This window comes from Phycodurus eques, chromosome 11, assembly GCF_024500275.1.
Source record: "Phycodurus eques isolate BA_2022a chromosome 11, UOR_Pequ_1.1, whole genome shotgun sequence".
In the NCBI taxonomy this organism is placed as follows: Eukaryota; Metazoa; Chordata; class Actinopteri; order Syngnathiformes; family Syngnathidae; genus Phycodurus; species Phycodurus eques.
In genome coordinates this window covers 12,236,943-12,262,446 of record NC_084535.1, presented here as the reverse complement: position 1 = coordinate 12,262,446, position 25,504 = coordinate 12,236,943, and the positions used below count along the sequence as shown (strand labels likewise).

Genomic DNA, 25,504 nt, shown 5'->3' with positions numbered 1-25,504 from the left:
GAAGAATTGCAGTGCCATTAGTGCAACTTAACAGATGTTGGGTAATATTAAGGAAAGTGCTTTACTGATATGCTAAACCTTTTTGATCTTGTGTAGCATTTCATAAGTCCTCTAATGGTAATACTAAATTTACGCTGCAAAAAAAAATAAAATAATAATAATAATGGAACAAATGTTTATTATTATATATTATAAGCAGTTGTAGCTTCAATGCTTTGGGGCTGTTTTTATAACATTGTGGTTGGTTTAGAATGCTGGGCTGGATAAATTACAATTGTAGGTTCCTCACCCCTACTGTAAAAAAATACCCCTCAAGAATCATCAGAATAAAACCACTTTTTAATTAGTTTAGAATACAATAACATATCGGATCATTCTGATGTTATTAATCATTCAAAATAAATTATTTTTATTGAATAAATTCTTATCAATCATCTTTTTTGATCATGTTGTTGACGTGAGTATGCGTGTGTACTAACTTGGCTTTAAGTCCGTCGTTGCCGTGGGGCTGCAACAGGTATTGATGCACTGTCTTGTTACGTAGCGTGCCCGCCAACTTGATTTTCTTCCGCGAGCGATCTAGGTTGATGATGTAGATAGTGATGGAGCCTCTTACATAGTTGTGACTGGCGCAGTGAAGAAATTGACAACGTTACTCTTGTTTATCTTCTGTTGCTACAGTCACAACATTAAAGGAGTACATGTATCTTTGTTCCAATCTGCAAGAGAGGCTTAGTTGTTATGCATGACCTTGCCTTGTAGAATACAAAAACATTCTTTATAATTAAATAAGACTAGAAGTAGATGGCAGTCTTCCATAGGTTTATTATGAATTCCAATACAATTTAAGAGAAAGTTCTTGATCCATGCTTGATCAAGATGAGCAGTGAAGTACCACGGTCCCCAATTATGTTATTCTTTATTATTTGAAGTTAAGGAACCTCATTTCAACTTGGAGGCGAAAGAGCAGAGGAGCGGAATTCATGGCTGACAGCATTTGGTCCGACTTACCATGAACAGAGGAACTCCTATAAAAGTTCAATTGATAAATTGTAAGATATAATAAAAAACATTTGTTTGATCGTTGCATCATATTTTTTCAGCAAGACCATCTGAAGACTTTAAAACAAATGAAATGATGAAATGCATATCCCCCGACAGGAAAAAAGCTACAGAAAGTCAAAGGTCCGGTCTAGAGTGTGAATGTAACGGACAACATGTCTTGGGTTACACAAACAACAGTGTTTGATTCAATGCACTGGGGGCACAATCTGATAGGGAGAGTGGCCAAAGATAAATAACTTGAACAGACAGATAAGACAAACATGATCAAATCTAATAAGGGCCTGCAATATGAACACAAAGACAACAGTTCTAAGTGAGTACCACATGTCGGCTTTGGTGTTCAGGCTCAAAGCTATCCCTCTTCCAACATGGTTGCGTAACCTCCAAATCGCATTTCTACTTCTATATTTATTTTTATTATTGGCTACAGGGTGAGCCATGTATTTCATCAACCTTATGCCATAAGAAGGCAAATACAAGTAAGAGAACACAGTGTTTGGTTGTGTAAAAAAGAAATTGGGAGATGGAGGGAGAGATTATGACCTCTCAGACCATATAGAAGATGACATTTTCAGATCTCCATACGGGGAACATAAACATGTGTTGTTAGTGTTTGATGTTGATGAATTGCTGGAAAAGTGAAAAAGAATGCTAACCGCTAAAAGGGTAGCGAATGCCAAGTATCTAATCCTTTTAAACCGCTGACTGCTTGAGCATATTTATGCTGTGTGCTGTCTAACACAGTGCAGTCAAACCAGTGCCTTCTTGCAGCCTTTGTAATACTGCAACATGCCAAAAATAAAGATAATGGAATTTGATCCAAGAGGGACTGTTACAACTACCTTTCTATGTACTGTACAACAGGGGTTCTCAACCACCGGGCTGCGGACCAATATCGAGCCACCCAGAGACTGAACAAATAATATTGTCGTGACCTTGACACACACCGCCAACGTCACGATCCTCACCGGGTCGTCAGACAAGTTTATGACCTCTCCTATATTTTTAATCCATTGGACATAACAAAAAAAATTAACATCAAACCAGTAGCATTTCGTGGTTGGCAATAATCCATCATGAACACGTCATGCTAACAATCAGGTAGCAGCTTTGGCGTGCAGTACACAAAAACGTTAGTGAGCGGGGCCGTTTCTTTGGGAAAAGACATGAGGGGTCAGGAGTGGGGGTGGTGAAGTGAGGCTACATTCAATTCTTCTAGCAGATTGAAAAATGCAAACGTGCCTTTAAGGTTCTAGTTTGTTGCTAGATGACTCACATGCACCAAAGACGCTTTGTGTAATATGTCACGACAGGCTTGCAAATGATGCAATGAAGGAAAAAAAACCTCTTCGGGACATGGAGCCCAAGCACCTGGTATTAAAAGACAAGCCTTTGGAGTTTTTTGAAGGAATAAAAGATTACCTTGAGAAAAATTAGAGTGGCCGTAATGGTGAGTTGTATAATAATCCTCTGTTTTCATTTGTTTCCAAGCCGGTCCGTAAAAATATGCCTTTAAGTGAAACGGCTTTGTGGCGCAAAAAATGTTGGAGACCGCCGCTGTATAATATAACTCCAGGTCATACTGGCCATGGCTATCTCACACACACCAGGTGAATTGCTGTAAGCAACTATTTCAACTATCTAAAGACATGAAATGTAACCTCATCATTAAATTGGTTATGCAACTTCAGCCCGTTTACCACCTCAACCATCTTACCTGTGTAGGGCTTGAACATTTTTCCAGCCTGTAAGTGAGCCCTATCGGGAGTAAAGGTGGTAAATCTAGCCTAGTGCTGACAGCCCTTGGCCTGGGTTAAATGATAACCTTGAACAGGCCATGGTGGTACTCTTCATCTCCTCCCTGCACAGACTACCTTATTGTCCCACCCCCTCAAACAGACCCCTACAGCCAATCCGAGATGGAATAAAGACGTAGCACACATTTCAGCAACTCTTTGACAGCAGAGAGACAGAAGCCACAAACCTGATAAGTGATACCCGTTAAGTTTTATAGGCTCTAAATTGTGAATGTGAGGGTGTCTGAAGTCTGCTCATTTATGGGAAGTTGAGTAGGCCAGCTGTGGACTTCGTTGTTCCCGCAGATGTGCTGAGCCTCACGTGTTAGCAGGAGGACACTAGGGCTGGTAATGAAGCAGCCAGCTTTCAATTGGAATTCTCCACAACATTCCCAAATGGATTCTTGCTCTGTTTTGTCAGCCTCAAATGCCAAATTACTGTAACTTTGACATCGCTTGCTTTTGTGATTGTGAGTGTCAAAGCACGTACTTGGAGTAGCTGGTGCAGTGGGCATAGATGCGCAGCTTGTCTCGTATGACTCGTCCTTTTTGTGGCTTCCTTTGCAGTCCAGCAACCCGCACGGCTAAGACCTTAGGCCCGACCAGACGCTTGAAGACCAGGGAGAACCAGTAATCCTGTCAAGGGCGATACATCACACACCATACATACTTTTAGGATTTGTTCCCCCATATTACGTCATAATTGTTACTTTGATAGCTGGAGGTCTGTAAAAGTGTTTTTTTTTTTTTGGCAAAAGCCTAAATGTATGTGTCTCCCAAAATAAAACGTGGGTCGTTTGACACTTAAAGCTAATTGGCCTGTGTAATACAACCCCAATTCCAATGAAGTTGAGACGTTGTGTTAAACATAAATAAAAACAGAATACATCCATCCATCCATCCATTTTCTACCGCTTATCTGAGGTCGGGTTGCGGGGGCAGTAGCTTTAGCAGGGACGTCCAGACTTCCCTCTCCCCAGCCACTTCATCCAGCTCTTCCGGGAAAATCCCGAGGCGTTCCCAGGCCAAGCCGAAGGAAGTAGTCTCTCCAGCGTGTCTTGGGTCGTCCCTGGGCTCTCCTCCCAGTGGGACGTGTCCGGATCACCTCACCAGAGAGGCGTCCGGGAGGCATCCGAATCAGATGCCCCAACCACCTCATCTGGCTCCTCTCGATGTGGAGGAGCATTGGCTCTACTCTGAGATCCTCCCGGATGACCGAGCTTCTCCCCCTACCTCGAAGGGAGAGCCCGGACACCCTGCGGAGGAAACAGCCGCTTGTATCCGGGATCTTGTTCTTTCGGTCACGACCCATAGCTCGTGACCATAGGTGAGGTTAGGAACGTAGCTTGACCGGTAAATTGAGAGCTTCGCCTTTCAGCTTAGCTTCTTCTTTACCACAACCGATCGATACAAATTCTGCATCACTGCAGATGCTGCAACGATCCTCCTGTCGATCACCCGTTCCATTCTTCCCTCACTTGTGAACAAGACCCCAAGATACTTGAACTCCTCCACTTGGGGCAGGATCTCATCCCCGACCTGGAGAGGGCACGCCACCCTTTTCCGACTGAGGACCATGGTCTCAAATTTCGAGGTGCTGATTCTCATCCCAGCCACTTCACACTCAGCTGCGAATTGCTCCAGTGAGAGTTGGAGGTCACGGCTTGATGAAGCCAACAGAACCACATCATCTGCAAAAAGCAGAGATGCAATACTGAGGCCATCAAATCGGACCCCCTCTACGCCTCGGCTGCGGCTAGAAATTCTGTCCATAAAAGAACAGAATCGGTGACAAAGAGTAGCCTTGGCGGAGTCCAACCCTCACCGGAAACAACTCTGACTTACTGCCGGATATGCGGACCAAACTCGGACTCCGGTCGTACAGGGAACGAACAGCCCATATTCAGTACCCCATACTCTCGAAGCACCCACCACAGGACCCCCGAGGAACATGGTCAAACGCCTTCTCCAAGTCCACAAAACACATGTAGACTGGTTGGGTGAACTCCCATGCACCCTCGAGGACCCTGTCAAGGGTGTAGAGCTGGTCCACTGTTCCACGGCCAGGTCGAAAACCACATTGCTCCTCCTGAATCTGAGATTCAACTTCTTGACGGACCCTCCTCTCCAGCACCCCTGAATAGACCTTACCAGGGAGGCTGAGGAGTGTGATCCCCCTGTAGTTGGAACACACCCTCCGGTCCACCTTTTTAAAAAGTGGGACCACCACCCCAGTCTGCCAATCCAGAGGAATTGTCCCCGATGTCCACGCAATGTTGCAGAGGTGTGTCAACCAGGACAGCCCTACAACACTCAGAGCCTTGAGGAATTCCGGGTGAATCTCATCCACCCGAGGAGCTTTTTAACCACCTCAGTGACCGCAACCCCAGAGATAGGAGAGCCCGCCTCAGAGAACCCAGACTCTGCTCCCTCATGGGAAGGTGGTTCAGTGGAATTGAGGAGGTCTTCGAAGTATTCTACACATCGGCTCACAACGCCCCATCCCCACTATACACAGTGTTGATGGTGCACTGCTTCCCCCTCCTGAGACGCCGGATGGTGGACCACAATTTCCTCGAAGCCGTCGGGTAGTCTTTCTCCATGGCCTCACTGAACTCCTCCCATAGCCGAGTTTTTGCTTCAGCGACCACCAAAGCTGCATTCCGCTTGGCCAGCGGAACATGGTCCACTCGGACTCGATGCCCCCTCCTCCGGAACATGAGCAAAGTTCTGTCATAGGTGGGAGTTTAAACTCCTTATGACAGGGGATTCCGCCAGACGTTCCCAGCAGACCCTCACAATACGCTAGGACCTGCCACGTCAGACCGGCATCTTCTCCCACCATCGGAGCCAACTCACCACCAGGTGGTGATCAGTTGACAGCTCCGCCCCTCTCTTCACCCGGGTGTCCAAGACATGCGGCCGCAAGTCCGATGACACGACCACAAAGTCGATCATCGAACTACGACCTAGGGTGTCCTGGTGCCAAGTGTACGTGTGGACACCCTTATGCTTGAACATGGTGTTCGTTATGGACAATCCGTGATGAGCACAGAAGTCCTATAACAGAACACCGCTCGGGTTCTGATCGGGGGGGCCGTTCCTCCCATTCACGCCCTCCCAGGTCTCACTGTCATTACCCACGTGAGCATTGAATTCCGCCCGCAGAATGATGGAGTCCCCAGCGGGAGCGCTGTCCAGCACCCCCTCCTAGGACTCCAAAAAGGGTGGGTAATCTCAACTGCTGTTTGGTGCATTGGCACAAACAACAGTCAGAACCCGTCCCCCCCCACCCGAAGGCGGAGGGAGGCTACCCTCTCGTCCACCGGGGTGAAACCCATCATACAAGCGCCGAGCCGGGGTGCAATAAGTATACCTACACCTGCTCGGCGCCTCTCACCGTGGTCAACTCCAGAGTGGAAGAGAGTCCAACCCCTCTCGAGAGGACTGGTACCAGAGCCCAAGCTGTGCGTGTAGTCCGACTATATCTAGTCGGAAATTCTCGACCTCACACACCAGCTTGGGCTCCTTCCCTGCCAGAGAGGTGACATTACACGTCCCTAGAGCCAGCTTCTATAGCCGAGGATCAGAACGCCAAGATCCCCGCCTTCGGCCACCGCCCAGCTCACACTGCACCCGACCCCTATGGCCCCTCCCACAGGTGGTGAGCCCATGGGAAGGGGGACCCACGTTACCCTTTCGGGCTGTGCCCGGCCGGGTCCCATGGGTGCAGGCCCAGCCACCAGGCGCTCGCCTTTGAGCCCCACTTCCAGGCCTGGCTCCAGGGAGGGCCCCGGTGACCAGCGTGCGGGCAAGGGAAACCTGAATCCATTTTTTGTCGTCATCAAAAGGGTTCTTTGAGCCGTGCTTTGTCTGGTCCCTCACCTAGGACCTGTTTGCCATGGGTGACCCTGCCAGGGGCATAAAGCCCCAGACAACTTAGCTCCGAGGATCATTGAGACACACAAACCCCTCCACCACGATAAGGTGACGGCTCAAGGAGAATACATCAAACAGAATACAATGATTTGCAAATCATGTTCAACCTATATTTAATTGAATACACTACATAGACAAGCAATTTAATGTTCAAACTGATATACTTTATTGTTTTTAGCAAATAATAATTAACTTTGAATTTTATGGCTGCAACACGTTCAAAAAAAGCTGGGACAGGCGGCAAAAAAGACTGAGAATGCTCATCAAACACCTGTTTGGAACATCCCACAGGTAAACAGGCTAATTGGGAACAGGTGGGTGCCATGATTGGGTATAAAAGGAGCTCCCCTGAATTGCTCAGTCATTCACAAGCAAAGATGGGGTGAGGTTCACCTCTTTGTGAACAAGTGCCTGAGAAAATAGTCGAACAGTTTAAGGACAATGTTCCTCAATGTACAATTGCAAGGAATTTCATTATCTACGGTCCATAATGTCATCAAAAGGTTCAGAGAATCTGGAGAAATCATTGCATGTAAGCGGCAAGGCCGAAAACCAACATTGAATGCCCGTGACCTTCGATCTCTCAGGCGGCACTGCATCAAAAACCGACATCAATGTGTAAAGGATATCACATGAGCTCAGGAACACTTCAGAAAACCAATGTCAGTAAATACAGTTTGGCGCTACATCCGTAAGTGCAACTTGAAACTCTACTATGCAAAGCAAAAGCCATTTATCAACAACACCCAGAAACGCCGCCGGCTTCTTTGGGCCCGAGCTCATCTAAGATGGATTGATGCAAAGTGGAAAAGTGTTCTTTGGTCTGACGAGTCCACATTTCAAATAGTTTTTGGAAATTGTGAAGGTCGTATCCTTCGGGCCAAAGAGGAAAAGAACCATCCGGACTATTATGGACACAAACTTCAAAAGCCAGCATCTGTGATGGTTTGGGGCTGTGTTAGTGCCAACGACATAGGTAACTTACACATCTGTGATGGCACCATTAATGCTGAAAGGTCCATACAGGTTTTGGAGAAACATATGCTGCAACGTCTTTTTCATGGACACCCCTGCTTATTTCAGCAAGGCAATGCCAAACCACATTCTGCACGTGTTACAACAGCGTGGCTTCAGAGTAAAAGAGTGCGGGTACTAAACTGGCCTGCCTGCAGTCCAGACCTGTCTCCCATTGAAAATTTGTGCCGCATTATGAAGTGTAAAATACGACAACGGAGACCCCGGACTGTTGAACAGCTGAAGCTGTACATCAAGCAAGAATGGGAAAGAATAGCACCTACAAAGCTTCAACAATTAGTGTCCTCAGTTCCCAAATGTTTATTGAATGTTGTTAAAAGAAAAGGTGACGTAACCCAGTGGTAAACATGATCCGGTCCCAGCTTTTTTGGAACGTGTTGCAGCCATAAAATTCTAAGTTAATGATTATTTGCTAAAAACAATAAAGTTGATCAGTTTGAACATTAAATATCTTGTCTTTGTAGTGTATTCATTTAAATATAGGTTGAACATGATTTGCAAATCATTGTATTCTGTTTTTATTTATGTTTAACACAACGTCCCAACTTCATTGGAATTGGGGTTGTACGTCACTTTTCATTTGTTTTAAACAAAATATTATGCTGATTCTTCTCAGTCAATGCAGTTCTCTCCACGGAGAACGCGGACTCAACACCTTTCCAAGAGCCCCTGAACAACATGTGTTCCTCAGGAAGTTCTCATGCAATCCTGCATATGGCAACATTTAGGGGCTTATTTCTTCCCAACCAGGCTTTAACTTAATTTGCTGCTGTATCATTGAAGGAACCAGAACACAGTATAGCAGTGGCCACGGGGAGAGGGATGCTTGGATTGTTTTACTGTATGTTGTGAAAAATAGACAGTAATGTATGTATGTATGTAGTATGTGATCTCACACAATTCACACATGGTCTCGCAAGATGCTCAACGTGACCTTCTACTTCACTTATTTGATGTTAGTCAATCAAGTTACTATATGGAATATAGGCCCATTAACCTCTGGGGGAGATTGCAGTCGTTTTACTTTATAGTGTGCAAAGTTCTGGCAGCTTTTGTGATTACTGTATTAAATGTATGGACATAGGAAATGCATTGACCAATCATGTGCATTGGTGCCACAAGATACGACTCAGCCTATCAAATTGTTTTTTACAAAGCAGCGTTTGGCATGGAGTGAGTGGGTGTGCAAGGAATAAAGTAAAGGGTAAAAAAAACAGTTAAGAAAATATATTATCGTGAACTGGGGCTCTAGCTTTTGATTCAGGACCCTTGATTTAAATTGATAAGATAAAATTGATTGTTAGGACGAAAAGAAAATTTACATTACAATGACATAATGTTAAATGCAAAAGCACCTGTTTGACTTTATGACAGAGACAGCCGCCATCATGAGCTTCACATTTAACTGATGGACAGGTAATAAACCCCTAACATGTAATGTCCCTAGGGTGGTAAAACTACTACGACTACACCAAAGACCAACCAAATACCAGCTGCACGTCAAAAGGATGCACACAGACGATAAAATAGTGCACCTTAAGTGTTAAAGCAAAGTATGGGAAAATAAGATGTGACAAATGGATTATTCTTCTATAAAAACAACACCAGGTGACAGTAGCACTCTCCAAACACCTTCCTGTTCCCTCTGTATTATGTCTGTCAGGCTTCTTCAAAGGCCAGCAGTTTTATTTCTTTTACTATACAGTGGTTAACTTCTCTTTATTCTCTTACAACTGTTAAGAAGGTTAAGATATTACTTAACTTCATGTTAGTACTGGTTTTTATGATGATTTTTTAAGCCTGGAACAAATAAATAATTGTTTTTGAAATTCAACAACCAGCATGCAGTGGATTGCGTTCGTTCATATTAGTTGTTGCTTTGGCAAACGTGGATCACATACGGACACCAATGTTATTAATGACAGACCTGCCCAGACAACTCAGGTTGTATTGCATGTGTTGCTTACAGTTACAGTTCAGCGATTAAATCATTTCAATTTCAAGACATGACATTATAAAGCACAGCATATAGAGTATACAGTAAATACTGTACATAGAGTTTGTGAGCTGTGGGACTGTGAGGAGGTCAACTCAGGTTGCCTTGTTTACAAACTTTGATTGCTTACGTCAGAGCAATTAACTTGTCTGGTCATCATTGAAGTCAGAAAGGTAAAACGATAACATATACTGCACGCCTATACCCAGTATCAAAACATGCAAGTGCTTGCTTTGAGTTTGACACCTGCGGTGGAGTAAATATATGGAAATTGGTAGTGAGTATTGGAGAGATGCCAGTCCACATGCTGAGCACTATGGAGATGCCCCTTGGCAACAAACCACCACTCTAGTCTGGTTTGCCACACCTTTGCCTGCAAGACCATTGGATTGTGTCAGTACATTTGCGTGAATTACATGTAACAAAAATAACAGAGTGTAAAAGTGAAGGTCCCCTCTGGGAATTAATAAAGTATAGCCATAAAAAATTATGTGTTGACTTAACACCACACGCTAGATATTTTGGCAGCTAAAATTGTACCTCAGATTAAGACGACGCGGCTGAAGACGACAGGAAGGAGTGGATTGGAAAGAAAGGAAAAAGAGAAGTGTGGGATAATTCCATATAAAGGGTACTCTAGAAGTGGTTGAGTCACTCAGTGATGTGGGAAGGGATTGGACATCTACTTTCCCTAAAGGAAAAAAAGGCCCAAGTCATAAATTTCTGGTCCACAGGACAGGTTGGCCCTGCAGTGAATTCTCTCAGCAGGTAGGCCAGCGCACCCTTCACAAATCTAGCAACTTTAAAAGCATTGCGATCCTAGAGGGAGGCCAGCAGTCCAAGAAAAATAATAGAGATGCAGAAGAAATAAAAAATGAGGTAATTTTCATTGTTTATGGACTTATAGCTGAAGTGAGTCTCATAACGTTGTATCCAGTTTAAATAAAAAGGCACATTTTGAATATGGGTGTTGATCATGAACTGAATGACAGTAGTTGTTATGGAACTGGGATTTTGTATTGCCTAAGTGCATTCTTTGGCAATTTATGAAAGCTCAAAGACAACAAATGTCTTTTGTGTTTAATTGCGTGTCAAAGTAAATCTTTACATGCCTGCTTTTATTTCGCTAAATATGAACCTAGTACATTGTCAAGTACTAGTCAAGTACATTGGAAATTTATCACTTTATAACTCTTCTAACTCATTTTTATCACTCAGCAAAATGGATTAAGACAGTGTTTCTCCACTTAAAAGGAAGAACTTGAACTACGAAATTAACAGCGAGTAGCAATAAATGAACATTATAGCCATCATCCTACAGTTCTGTGCCAAATGAGTTATTGTAAATATTTCAGGTTAACACATTATTAAGAGGGTGAATCGGCATTTGTCCTCACCAGGTAGAAGAAATTACATGGTGAAAAAAACTTACCTGTGATTAATTTTTATTATCAGAAATACAAGTACTCCATATTTCAGCATGTTGTTGGATATTTGCCTTACATGCTTGTGTATCTGAATCTCAGGTTGCATCTCTCTCAGCGGGCCAAAGTGATGCACAGAGAGAGGCACACAGTTGCGATAGGGGTTGAGGGGGGGACAGTGACACTGTCCTGAGTTACTGACAAAGGGCTAAGGTTACATGGCATTTCGCCCCGCGTCTAACCACTCATCACCACTAAATGCCTTTCATCTCAGCTAATAGCTCCCACGGGAAAAACCAAGAGGTGCAATCCAGGAGCAGACTGGACTTGGTCTGGTAGAGAGAAGATCCTAAATTCTGTAGCTCCAAATTGTGAATCAACAAACATCTTGCTGGATTACGTTAGAATATGGGTCTGTAATTAAAAGTTCAAGTGGTCCAGTTCAGGAGAGGTTTCAGACAGAGGTCTAGAAAACACAATGCAATGCATTTACTATACTTCTTTCCAAAATATTTTGCTGTCAAAAGTACTGCAACAATACTTTTTAAATACTAAGGTGGAAGGATTAATAACCACTTAAATGTATAGTATGTTAAAGGCTCCAATTAAAAATAATGTGCTTTTCAAAATGCCTGAAAATAAAAGGTTTCAGTGTGAGCATTGTTAGGCTTCTGATATAAACAATTTGAGCCATTATTATTAACAACAACAAAGGTTTAATGCTTTTTCTCTGCTGTTTTCTTGTTCATTAACTCTTTATATTATAATTATTATATTATATTATTATAATATGTGCAATTGGTACAGATACTATAGTAATAATCAAAAGAAGCTGTCCGAAAGTTGTTCAGGGTCAAACAAGACAACAGTAAATTCTCCAAAGGTTTTGTTTGTCAAATTACAAGCATTTGTCAAAAACATTCAGTTGTTCTGGGTCAGTATAGGAGCGCGTCTGGGTCCAGATGTGAACTGGCATTGGGCAATTGAAGACCTCTGCATAATAAAATATATAACTTACTGGTAAAGGGTTAAAATGCTGGTCCACAAGATGCGTGTATCCGTAATCAAAGAATGAGTGACGCAAGACAACGTCAATTCCTTGAACAGCAGCCATTCCCAGCGTGTTAGCCCACCTGGCATATAAAACACATACTTTACTAAATAATAACAATGTGCTTACAATGTTGCTTAATCATATTTGTAATTCATTTATGATTGTGTCATACTGATAGTCCATCTCTCTGGAAGCTATATGATGCTAAGAATTTCACTAACAAGAAAGCAGCAGCGAATGTGTCTGAGAGATTATTGATGCCTCCTGACCACGCTGGACCCAGTCCACCGAGCCACACCTTCTTACCAGGTGCGTGTGTGCTCACCACCTGCCACAAAAAAGTACATAAACAGGTGTAAATACATCAATTTTGTCCAAATGTGTTTTTGTGATAACTTCAATCAATATAATATTACAATTTATGAAAAGTGAAAGTGTAGTTTAAAATCAGGATTATCTTGAGGAAATGTGGTGAAAAGGCAAGGACCAAGAGAGAATGGGCGAAACAAACAGCGCACCGCAAAAACAAACAAACACTGATACACCCAAAACTGTGGCGCTATCACGTCAGTCTACTTTGAATGCTAATCACCATTAAAGATGCTGTGTCCTCACAACATAAGATCCTTTCCAATACTGCACCGGGACGTTACATGCTGAAAGACCCCACATTTAATTTATCTGAGCAAGTCTTTACATGGTTTGGTGTTGCTGTTTTAGCTAGCATACGCGTTCAAATAGCCCGAGCTCTTTCATGAGCGCTATGTGTGAACAGTAGCGTCTATGAACTTGTAAGGTAATTACAGTTACTACCTTTTTTTCTGATGGGAATAGGAAGGCAGGCTATTGGAGAACCGTGTCTATTTAGGGACAAACACTATATGAGGAAATATGGTTTTCACTAAAAAACATTTACGTATGAACATGATTTTGCAAGTAGAATAAGTTTAGTGTTCCAAAAGCTTTGACAGAAGCTTTTTTTATGATGAGGTTTTACCCTCACCATAACCTTAAACTAAAAATAAGTCGGTAAACATTTTTTAAAAACGTGGTTAGTAAGGTTTATTTCACCCAAAGACAGTCTGACTAACCAACACATATATGAAACTAATGAATGCATATAAAGACCTAAATACATACAAAAAGCAATCTCTTCATATTTCGCTATGGAAATTCCTTAATTTAGTATACAATCCATTGCAACCAACTTTCCAGAAATACCAGTACCTTGGCAACTTTAGTGATCTGTTCTCTCAGTGTATCCAACAAACGTGTTTTTAAGAAATCCTCCACTTTTTTCAGTCTGCCATCCTGGAAATAACTGTGGAACACATACAATTCAATTTAAAAAAAGTAAAAAATAAAAAAATATCAAATTTCCAAGCATCGTTTTTATGCATTTTAGAGTTTTAATGAAGAGAATTTGAAGAAGTGAACTTTTTCATTGGACGTGGGGCAGGTTGATGACATTTCGACGGTTGATGCATAAACCACAACTATTTTGGACTGCAGTTTGGAGAACCAAAACATGTGTAAAATCACTTTCAGAGGTTGAAAGATGCCCTATTTCACAATGACTGCAATGAATGGGGACTAACAATCCAATTCTAAGCCAAATTGTGGGAGTGGGACATGATTTTGCAGTTGGAGGGAATGAGGTTTCAAATTGCAGCTAAACAATGCAAGAGCGATGTATGTGTGTGTGTGTGTGTGTGTGTGTGTGTGTGTGTGTGTGTGTGTGTGCGTGTGTGTGTGTGTGTGTGTGCATGTGTGTGTGTGTATGTGCGTGTGTGTGTGAGTGTGTATGCAAGCGTGTGTCTGTTTGCAAGCAAGATAATGTGGATACGTACACATGATTTTAAGACCCTACACTACACAAGCAGAAACACACACACAAACAGTGCCATAAACGTTTTTTTTTTATGCCGTATCAAACAACTGGGAAAACCTTTAACATATAATGCTGAAAAACATTTCAACACAATATAAAGAGCATTTCGTAATTTAAGTGTTATAATTGGCTTTAAATATCAATAGCCAACGTTTTATTCATTCTTTTTTGGGAAGCAAACATCCCACCCACACAGCTCACGTCACAGACAATGTGACTTTCCATTACCTTAACTAAATTTCACAACTTTTCGAGATTAATGATTTTAATATAAAATGACTTCTTTGTTTTCCAAACTTTATAAAAATGTAGTTCTTCTAATGATAAATCGTCAGTCCTGTAGATGGTATTTTGTTCCATTTGTAAAAGACATGACTGTCATACTAACCTTAATTTTAAGATTAAAAAGCATGATGATCTATTACATTTTTTATTAGCGTGATTGGTTTTGGATCACTAAAACAAACAATACACATCAAAACAATCACAAAGGTTGGCAAAGAGCCTAATTGTGACAAATAATAAAATAAAATTAAAATTAAAAATGTTTTTACAACATGGTGGAATGATATGAAACAGCTGTATAGCATCATTTGTGATGTTTTCTTTGTGTTAAACATCCATCCATCCATCCATTTTCTGAGCCGCTTCTCCTCACTAGGGTCGCGGGCCTATCCCAGCTATCATCGGGTAGGACACCCTGAACTGGTTGCCCTGAACTGGTTGCCAGCCAATCGCAGGGCACAGAGAAACAAAAAACCATTCGCACTCACAGTCACACCTAAGGGCAATTTAGAGTTTCCAATTAATGCATGTTTTTGGGATGTGGGAGGAAACCGGAGTGCCCAGAGAAAACCCACGCAGGCACAGGGAGAACATGCAAACTCCACACAGGCGGCGCCGGGGATTGAACTCAGAACTGTGAGGCTGACGCTCTAACCAGTCGGCCACCGTGCCGCCTGTGTTAAACATTCAAAACATATTTTGAAAACTAAGTTGAAGTGAAAATGTTGAAAACATATTTTCAAAATGAAAAAAGAAAAACATAACTTTTGCTCATGGCTGTTTTGATATAAAGTAAAAAAAAATGTAAAAAAAAAAAGCATGTTTTTGCCAGATTAGCTTTTAAACTAAAATATGCAACAAATGTAATTTGGTAAATTAGAACAGGTAAAGCCAATGTTATTTAAAATTGAGAAATTTATGCCCCGTCCAAACGCAGACAAAAGGTGAATTTGTTTATTTCGATTTGGTTGATTGGTTCGTCTGTTTATTCTTCTTCTGCAGCACTCGGTCCGCGGCTGTTGTTTTTAATGTGATTCATAAATATATTACAAGTACATTAGATATGTTTCCTTGGCAAAAAATTGTGGCTTCTCCTCACTCCCATGTGGACACCACTAATGCACTGCTGTCTGCAATTAGGGCTAATATGAATGGTGCTGTTCAGGGGCCTCCATACAGCAAATAGGAAGCAAAATTGTCCCATTCACATTTTTTTGCTCATATTTTTCACAAGCCTAGACTCCAAAGTAGCAGTCAACACTTAACAAGTTCAGAGGGCCGAACTGGAGATTGGCCATTGATTGGGAGTTTGTTCTGCTTTCTGAATGATTTTTTTAAAGGGCTATAACACAATGTACTTCCTGCAATAAATTGATGTTTGTCACAGTCATGAACTGACACAACCTTACTCCCAAAATTGCTGCCTTTGCAAACTGAAAAGATAAATAAACTCATACGGACCCAAGGCGATGCTTCAATATACCGTGACATTTCAAACGCCATCACTTGCCCTAAAAACGTAACTAAAGTAGCGAAAATAGAACATTATTTGTGAGAAGAGGAGTGTGGGCAGTATACGTTGTGTACTTTAGTAATCAAATGATTTTGTGAATTTATTTGTTATTGGTGCATTTCAGAGCCATTTGAAGTGCTCGTTTCATGTTTTGTTTTGTTTCTTTTAAGAAAGTTTCACAAAGATTGCCGCCACTTGTCACATTGCATGTTCTGTACATGACGCGCCTCAACATTTTTTTGAATCCAAAACACAAAGAAAAAATAATTATTGCCTTTATTTTATAAAAACATACAATTTAGAGATGCATGCTTTTATTTGACTGCTGAAAATATATCTTAACACCACTCCCTTTACTGGTCAAAAGGCTTTTTTTTTTTTTTTTTTTAACTCAAATCAAAGAAATCCAATACGTCTGAAAAGGAGTGAAAATAGAGTTTGAAATACTGGAATACTATAATACTGGGAAATAATTCATATTTAAACAAAATATATAGAGACAGAAAAGTTGCCAGATGGACAAATTGTTCCAAATGTTAAATTGTAAAGTTATAAAAAACTGTTAAGTCTCACGTGGGAAAAAAAAGAGCACAACATTTGAAATCTACAAAATAAGTTATGGCAGCTGCAGTATAGTAAGTGGTCTCCAAGTTTATTAGTTTAGTTCTTCTAGTAGACATGAGCGCTTCTGTCATGCACGATGGTGAGATTGGAATCTGGAGGTCTTGTATAAAACTGGCTAATTGACAGAGAGAATGAGCTGGAACATATGGTTTGATTTTAACAGTGTGGGTGGTGTTTTTCTAAACCCTACTGACAAGCCCTTCCTCCTTCCGTTTCTTCTAATTAGACCTGACCTTAACCTCATTGACTGTACAATCACGCAAGGTATGTCATGCTGCATACACACGTGTGCAAAGAGAAGGAACTTTGACAGATTTGTATGCATTCCTGCAATGTGTGCAATAGATAAATGACAGGTGTTACTAATTTAACACATACTGTAGGTTGTTTTTCCAGTCCCCCAATGCGCACAGTTGTTCACAATGTGCTTCAATCTCTCAGTAATAGTGTGGATATGTCTGGCTACTAGAAGATCTTGCACAAAATGTAGAAGGAAAAGAAACAAAAAAAACAAAAATGACCTGTGCTTTTTGATTTATGATTACTTCAGGAGGGTATCTTCCAGTTTGAGGAAGCAAAATGTAACACTTTTAGACTTATTATTTTGTTTTACATCCACTAAATCATTATCCATTAATTGTAACTGAAAGTGCTTCAAAAATAAGCATCATAGTTAAAGAGGCCCATATATCTTCCAACACATTAGCACCATTTTGTGAACTTCAACAATTGAGGGTTTTCACAGCGAATTTGTGGTTATTTCTACATTGTTGTTTATTGTGCCTGAGGAATTCTTAACACCTTTAAACAATGGATTCAATTATTATATGTCATTTTAAAGAATAATTTAGGCATTAATTTTTGAAAATCCAACTGACGACATTTTAAAGATCTGCAGCAACATTGTTAGGGAAATGGTGTGTGCACTTTATCAATTTCAATGATGGTCAAAATAGGATAAAAGGGGTAAAATACCTACTGTTGCCACGTAACTGCATCAATAACTGAACCAGCATCTTTCATGAATCTGAAAATGAGGAAAAACAACATATTAAGCACAACCAATCTGAACAGAACACAATTAAAAAATGTCATGCTGATTCACAATGTGGAAAAGTTTCTGTGCAAGTGCGATAAAGCCCCCCCAACTCAAAAAGTGTGAGAACATTTCATAAGGGCATTTGCAATTTAGTATCCTTTAAAACACTCAATTGCTTCCAGGAGTTTTAGCATGTCTAACAAGACAAAAGCAGAGAATAGTGTCTTTTTTTCTATTGATTCATATGAGGGAGTGCTGTTGTTTGGATGGGGTTTATTTTGTGATTTTAAAGTTTAATGAACACATCAGTTCTGATTTTAAGCTGTGTTAACATGGGCAAAGTCATGAGTCCTGTGTTTAAAAATCCCGCTCAAACCAGTGTTTTAAAAAAAATCCTGCCCAATCCCACTCACTACCACTCCCACAGAAATTGATCCCAATCCCGAGTGAGCAATGTTTAGCTTGATGTTCAGGGGAAATGTTCAAATACTGATTTGATTAAAGTTAAAATAAAATATAACTGCATCATGCTTTTCACTCCCGTCATGGTTTCCACTCGCATCAACTCCCGACTTATGGTTTCCATTTGTGTCAATTCCCGGTGAATTTTTTATCACAATTCTCGCTCCCTCCTGCTCTCGATGAGCCTCGCTCCCGCTCCTGCCCAATCACATTGATTGATAGTGAAGTTCACTCCCATCCCACAGGAATGCCACTGGGACCCACAGGACCCAGTGGTATTCCTGAAAAATGTCAGCCTTTAGTCAGGATACACAACAGCCTTTAGTCAGGATACACAATTGCAAAAATGTGTACAGTATTTTAAAATATTTAAATGCCCCAAAAAGGTGATTTATTGTAGTTTTCTACTTAGCGAAGCAAAGCAAATTTATTTATGTAGCGAATTTCATACATGAGGTAACTCAATGTGCTTCACATGATTAAAATTTTTTAATCATCATTTCTTTCGGGTATTCAGGACTTAAACCACTTAGTGAGTTATAGACCAGTGGCAGAACTTTAAAATCTATTCTAAAGCTGACTGGAAGCCAGTGTAAAATCTTTAGAATTGGAGTAATATGCTCTGACCTCTGTTCTGGTCAGAACCCTAGCTGCAGCATTCTGAATGAGCTGCAGCTGTTTAATGCTCTTTTTGAGGAGTCCAATCAGAAGACCATTACAATAGTGAAGTCTACTTGAGATAAAAGCATGGATGAGCTTCTCCTGGTCTGCTTGACACATGCAAGCCTTCACTCTGGATATGTTCTTCAGATGGTAGAAGGCAGTTATAGTAATTGATTTGCTATGACTGTTGAAAGTCAGGTCGGAATCTATATTTGGTTTTCAAAGAGAATGACTCCAGGTATTTACTAACAGCAATCCTCTTTTCTTTATTGCCAAAAACAATTATCTCAGTTCTGTTGTGATCTAATTGAAGAAAATTTGGGCACATCCAGTTATTTATCTTCATTTAGACAGTGAAACAACACCTCAATTGAACTGTAGTCATCTGGAGACACTGTTAGATATAACTGTGTCATATGCATACCTATGATAGTCAAAATTAAAGTTCTGTAGACTTTGACCCACGGGTAGCATGTACAGGCTGAACAGTAGGGGTCCAAGAACTGACCCTTGAGGGACCCCACAGGTCATTGTCATTCGATGAGATTGAACACTTCCAATGGTTACAAAATAACTTCTTTCCTCCAGGTAGGACCTGAACCATTTAAGGACTGTTCCATTTAGTCCTACCCACATTTCCAACCTGTTCAGCAGCATATTATGATCCACCACATCAAAAGCCGCAATGAGATCCAACAAGACCAGAATTGACACCTTTACCAAGTCAGTATTCAACCTTATATCGTTTAGCACTTTGATAAGAGCAGATTCTATACTGTGATGAGTTCAGAATCCTGATTGAAATTTGTCAAAAAGTCCATTTGAGTTCAAGAAAATCCTGAGTTGATTAAAAATAACCTTCTCAACAATCTTGGATATGAAAGGGAGATTTGAGATGGGTCTATAGCTTGCTAACATGGAAGCGTCCAGCGTTCTATTTTTTTTTAGAAGAAGCTTAATGGCAGCTACTTAAAGAGCTTTAGGAAACTCGCCTGACTGAAGTGAGCAATTGATTATTTGCTCCAAATCAGCTAGCACAGACTTCGGAATAGCTTTGAAAAAGTCAGATGGTATTGAGTCAAGACAGCTCGTTGAGGGTTTCAGATGCTGAACCATTTTCTCTACAGTTTTTTTTTGGTCAAATGTAGGCTTTACACAATCAGGATATTTGGGGCCGATTACCGATCAGCGAGTTTAAAAAAATGATAAACAATCACCGATCCGCTCGCAAGATGGAGGAATGTGTCTCTTTAAATGACTTGTTCATTTACTGTACATACGTGTGTACTTAATTGCTCAAAAAATTATATTTACAATAAATAATGTAATAATCTTTGTTCCTTTATTTATGTTAGTGAGCCATAGTGGCAGGAAGAACAAATGAATGGTCTTCTGTTAGATGGCAGGAAGTACATACAATAATTCATGTATCCACTTTTTGTGACATTTTTGTTTGTTGGTGTGCCGTGAGATGTTCCTTGGCTCCATAACAGTTGTAAATCACTGCTCTTGTCAGATTATGTATTCTAATCAGTCAGGTCAAACCAACATTACAACATGACAGAAATAATGGGTGCTAACTTACTGGAATTACATTACTTTATTGAAATTAAATTACTTCACCCATACCGAAACTTTAGAGCATGATTTGACAGAACGGCGGCATGTTTACGTACAACTGTCAGTGCTAGCAGTAGCTTCCTAGGCTACATAACGTTTTGTTGCCTGTTTGCGAGCCGTATCGTATTAAACGTACGGGAACATACCTCAAGCAAGCCTTAAACGAACATCCTCTCCTGTCCTGAGCACCGGTGACCACCAACATACGTTTTCCCCCATTTTGTCCTTATAATACAGTCAGCGCGATCCACTCTTGTTGTCATCACCACGGTAACGAGTGTATCTGGTCGCATTGGAGTTGACAAGATAAAGCCCAATGATCGTAAAAAACAGGATGAGGTGGTATCGGAATACAAGATTTTATTGCAGTAGTCTGACAGAGCAAATTTGTCTTGTAGTCTGATCTGGCATTACATGTTGTCTGTCCCACACCGCCATGTTTTTTTTAATTTATTTATTTATTTTTTAAAATAACTTCATTGGCCGCTAGATATTTATAGTACTACGTCAAAAGACACGCGACAAGGCTAAAAAATAAACTAGCTTTTGGATTCAGATATACTGTTCACGATGGCGACGCGTAGTAAATGTCTTTTACGGAGCCGATCAATGATGTCATTGATCGGATCGGCGAATTATGACATTAAAGCCAATCAGCCGATCAGCATAAAATGCTAATTATCGTCCGATACCGATCAGGCCGATAAAATCAGTGTAAAGTCTAGTCAAATGTATCAAATTCTGACATGGTAATAGAGTTTTTCCTGGGTAGCTTCAGATGTAGTATCATTTTATCATTTTGCTGATTTGTGCTGATATTTAACCTGATGGATTGTATTTTTTCACCAAAATAACAACCAAATTGATTGTATTTATCAGCTGTTAGGAGTTCTGGAGCTATCTGATTCGGGGGGTTGGGAGCTTGTCAACCACAGCAAACAGATTGTGAGTATTGTTGAAGTTCTTACTGATGATTTCAGTAAAGTCTTGCTGTCTAGCTCTGACTAACTCTTGGTTAAAATTACAAAGACTTTGTCTGTAGAGGTCATAGTTAATTTGGAGTTTAGTTTTCCTCCACTTACGTTCTGCTTTCCTACACTTTGATTTAGAGGTCTTTACCATCATAGTGCTCTTCCACGGTGTTCTAGGTCACCCCAAGATTGTCTTAGTTTTAATAGGAGCGACATCATTCATGACATTTGAGATTTTCAGGGTGAAATTATCCAAAGGTTCATCAACTGTCTCAGCATTCACAGTTTGTGGCACAGCTATGGTCTCCATAAACTTAGTGGCGGTACTCTCATTTATGTACCTTTTCTTAATAGACATACGGGTTGTCTGAACATTTGGAAGCATCTGTAATTCAAAGAATACAAAAAAATGGTCAGAAATAGCCATATCCTTAATGTCCATAATCCTTAGAGATGGCCAGGTCTAAGATGTGACCTTGAGTGTGGGTTGGACTCCTAATATTTTGAGAGAGGTCAAATGTGTCTAATATAGCAGAGTTCTTAAATTTTTTTCCCATGTTATTGTTAACATGAATGTTAAAGTCACCCGATATGACAAAATAGTTGTAGTCAGTACAAATAACTGACAGCACTTCTGAAAAATCCTCCATAAATTTTCTATTGTATCGTGGAGGTCTGTAAATTATTAAAACAATAACCTTTGGGTCACCTATAACTAAAACACAGATATTCAAAAGAAAAAAATCACCCAGTATAATTTCTTTACACTGAAATGATGACTTAAAACTAACAGCAATACCACCGCCTTTTTTCCCAATTCGACACTCATAAAATTAAAATGTGCTTTGTTCCCCCATTTAAAATGTTATTACAGCTACTTTCTGTTAACCACGTTTCATTTAGTCATAAATGTCCAGATCATTGGTTGTAATGATGTCATTAATCAACATTTATTTATTACCCAGTGACCTGATATTGAAAAGAGCAAGTCTCGCAGAGATAACTGGAGACAATGGTTTGATAGATTCACATAATATCCTCACTAAGTTTGTAGTTCTACCTTTTTGTGCGCCATATTTCTTTGACCAACTTTCTGTCCCTTGTAATTACAGGGATGAAAAATGCCTGATCTCCATAGGGGTCTGACTTATTCTGGAAAAGACCCCGCAGATATCAGTCAGATTCGCAGATAAGATTCTTCATGGGTGGAGGTGGGGCCCTTTGCATCTTAGTGGACGGTGGTTTCAGGCGACGGGGGATGGGAGGAAGATCTTGGGGTGGTGTGGGCTGGACTCCAATATTGACAATAGCATTTACTCTGTCCGTCAGACCTAACATGGCATTTAGTCGAGTAGAGAGTGAGTTTTGCGTTGGGCTTGGCTTCAATGGGGCAGGGAGGGGTGTGGGCGATTGAAAGTGCAGGCTCATCTCATTTGTCATTAGCTCCTCCGATTGTTTGGATGATGCTGATGAATCCGTCTGCGCCCCGTGTCGTCTTATCTCTTGTTCCTCCGATTGTTTGGGAACAACTGAATCCTTTTGTCCTTCAGCCAAGATTTCTGCACTCCCAAAAAACGCAGAAATTCTCAATGAAACTCACGGATAGTGCAGTATACACTTCTTTGAGCCACTTGTTTAATTGACTGACCCTAGAGAAACGTTCATATCCAAACCGTACAAGTGGTAGAGGTCCACTTATGAAAACCTCAGCATCCAAACATTGTACTTTTGTTAGGAGATCAATGAAATCTTGCTTCAGTACCTCTGATTGGTGCTTGAGAACATCCAGGGCCCCTGTGTGTCTAGTGACAGATTTCAAAGTTGGGTGCTGACTAGTGATCTCCAGGATTTTTTTTAGAGATATCAGACACCATGTAATTGGTAAAACATAGTACTGTGGTGTTCTTCTCACTGCAAAAACGTGACAGCTCCATCACCAACTATTAACGTTTGGGGTGCCATTTTTTTCTTATATGATTTAGTTTCATACCTTTCAGTGGTGGTGGGGGATGAGCATTCTTGGCCTGGGTCTTGTAAAAGTGTCTCAAATGTATTTGTGAGTCTGATGTCAATGTTTTGCTTTGACTCGCGTCCTTTTTCTTGCCCTTCGCTGTAGCGACCATCCACGGCCGCTCACTCGGGGTTGAAGCAGCCCACAACGCAGGCCAGCCGGATTCCTCGGTAATCTGCTGGTGTTGTGTCCTCCCTTTTAGATGTCCCATATCTTTGGGCTTTGCTCCCAGTAAATTCCAGGGAGAACTGCTGGATGATCCATTACTGTTTCCACAGTCCACATCTGTCCTCTTTGTTAAGCTAAGTGGCTGTCTGTTAGCACACTTCTGCTCACCATTTTGAGACATCGGTAGAGTGATTTAATTCCCCGACTGTCCATTTATATCCACATACACTTTAAGACGGTGGATTTTCGTTTCCAGGATTGACATCCTCTGCAGCAGTCCTTGATAGTATCTCAGTGGAAAAGGGAGGCATCTTGACTGCTGGTCTTGTTGCTAAGAGCAGGCTTGTGCTAATTAGCAGCCCACACTCACGTAATGGTGAGAGGGTATCAGAAAATATTGGAATATGCAACAACTGACTATATCTACAAAACAAAAGTACAGTCCCACAGGTTTAAAAATATCCAGGAGCCACTGCTTCTAATTTTTTTAGAAGACAAGCTTTTCAGCAAGAAAAAATTTAAATAGAGCTGAAGCAAGCAGAGCGAGCAAAAAAGCGTCTCCACTGTACCAGAGCGAGAGAGAAAGTTATTACTTTTAATAATAACAACAACAAAAAAACAGAAGAAGATATGATGCAAATTTCAATAGGGTGCTGGCACGTACTTGGACCCTAAAAAAACTGAAGACCTTTTATAAAATCCCCAAAACATTTCTCCCAAGTGTAACTCAATTTATCATAACAAACCTTTGTTCCCCACCCCAAAGGGTCCCTCCTATGGTGTCCGCTTTCCCGCACTTGAGCCTTTCGGTGTATTTGCAGTCGGTTTGTACCTAACACTAATGGCTCCATATTTGGGGCGTAACAGCTTGTCAGACACGCTTGAATGTGTATTTCTTAATGTCAGAGACATACAACTTTCGTTGCACTGGCTTGTTTAGTCTGCCCAGCTCTGCTATTTGGATAGTTAGCAGCTCCGAGTCTAAATCAACGTTGAGCTTTCCGACACCAGAACAGCCCTCGTAAGACTGTCAAACACACAAGAATCACCTCGTCGTTAAACGTGACACAAATGACCTGAAGAGACTCCCCTGCTATCTTCCCTCTTGTACTCCATCGCTTCTCACCTTTATCCTCCACATCCTTCCTATCCCCAACCGCTCACCCATCGCTCAAGCGCACAGCTTTTTATTTGCGAGTAAATTTAACCTGCCAGAAACAAACAGCTGTTGCTATTAATGTCCTCACTGATTTAAGTCGTTCAAGCGAAGGGAGGCTTGTATCAAATTCTGCTTTTCCAAATACCTGTCACAATGTGGGTGGCTGCAGAGAAGAGACAGATTCAGGCTGAGATATGTGCAGACAAACTCTTCCTGTGTTTATCTACACACATGATTTTATTACGGGTTTACCATGCCGTTTGACTTCATGGAGTCTACAGTGGTTCCAATTGTTTATTTAACAATGCAAGTTAAAGCCTCGAGATACACAGGGCAACCTTCCACTGCACTTATTCGGTCGTTAGAAAGGCCTCATAAATGACTGGTCACAGCTGGGACGTCTTTCCATCCAGCCACGGCACAACAGACACGTTCATTGTTGATAATAATGGCCAGAAACTGTTTGCTTGCTTTTAACGTCATTTGAATTACATTTTTACTTTATTTATTTTTTATTGATTTTTAATTGGATTTCTTTGTTTAATCAAATGTAATTCTTTCATTTTAAGGTAGTTTTAGTCAACAGTAGGACCTTTTTCATTCCAATGCTTAATATTGATGTACTTTGAAAAAACTTTGAGGAGCTTAAGAAAATTGTTACATTAGATCAGATACACAACAGGATGTTTTCATTCATGTGCATTGGAAATAGCGGACCTTCCAATAATAGACGAAACACTTCAATTTAGTGAGAGATACCTCTTCCAGGATAAACAATGGAAAATGGAT

At 40.9% G+C, this 25,504-nt stretch overlaps 1 protein-coding gene across 1 annotated transcript in view; it reads right to left on the bottom strand.

Moving 5' to 3' along the window:
- Positions 1–25,504, bottom strand: part of hpse2 (heparanase 2) — a 56,193-nt gene that overhangs the window by 1,848 nt on the left and 28,841 nt on the right. Inside the window, exons 6-11 of the mRNA XM_061690833.1 lie at positions 17,602–17,649; positions 13,537–13,630; positions 12,531–12,637; positions 12,274–12,388; positions 3,352–3,497; positions 480–626 (exon numbers count right to left, since the gene is read on the bottom strand). Coding sequence (XP_061546817.1) covers positions 480–626; positions 3,352–3,497; positions 12,274–12,388; positions 12,531–12,637; positions 13,537–13,630; positions 17,602–17,649 — 657 coding nt within the window. The remainder of the gene's footprint in view (positions 1–479; positions 627–3,351; positions 3,498–12,273; positions 12,389–12,530; positions 12,638–13,536; positions 13,631–17,601; positions 17,650–25,504) is intronic.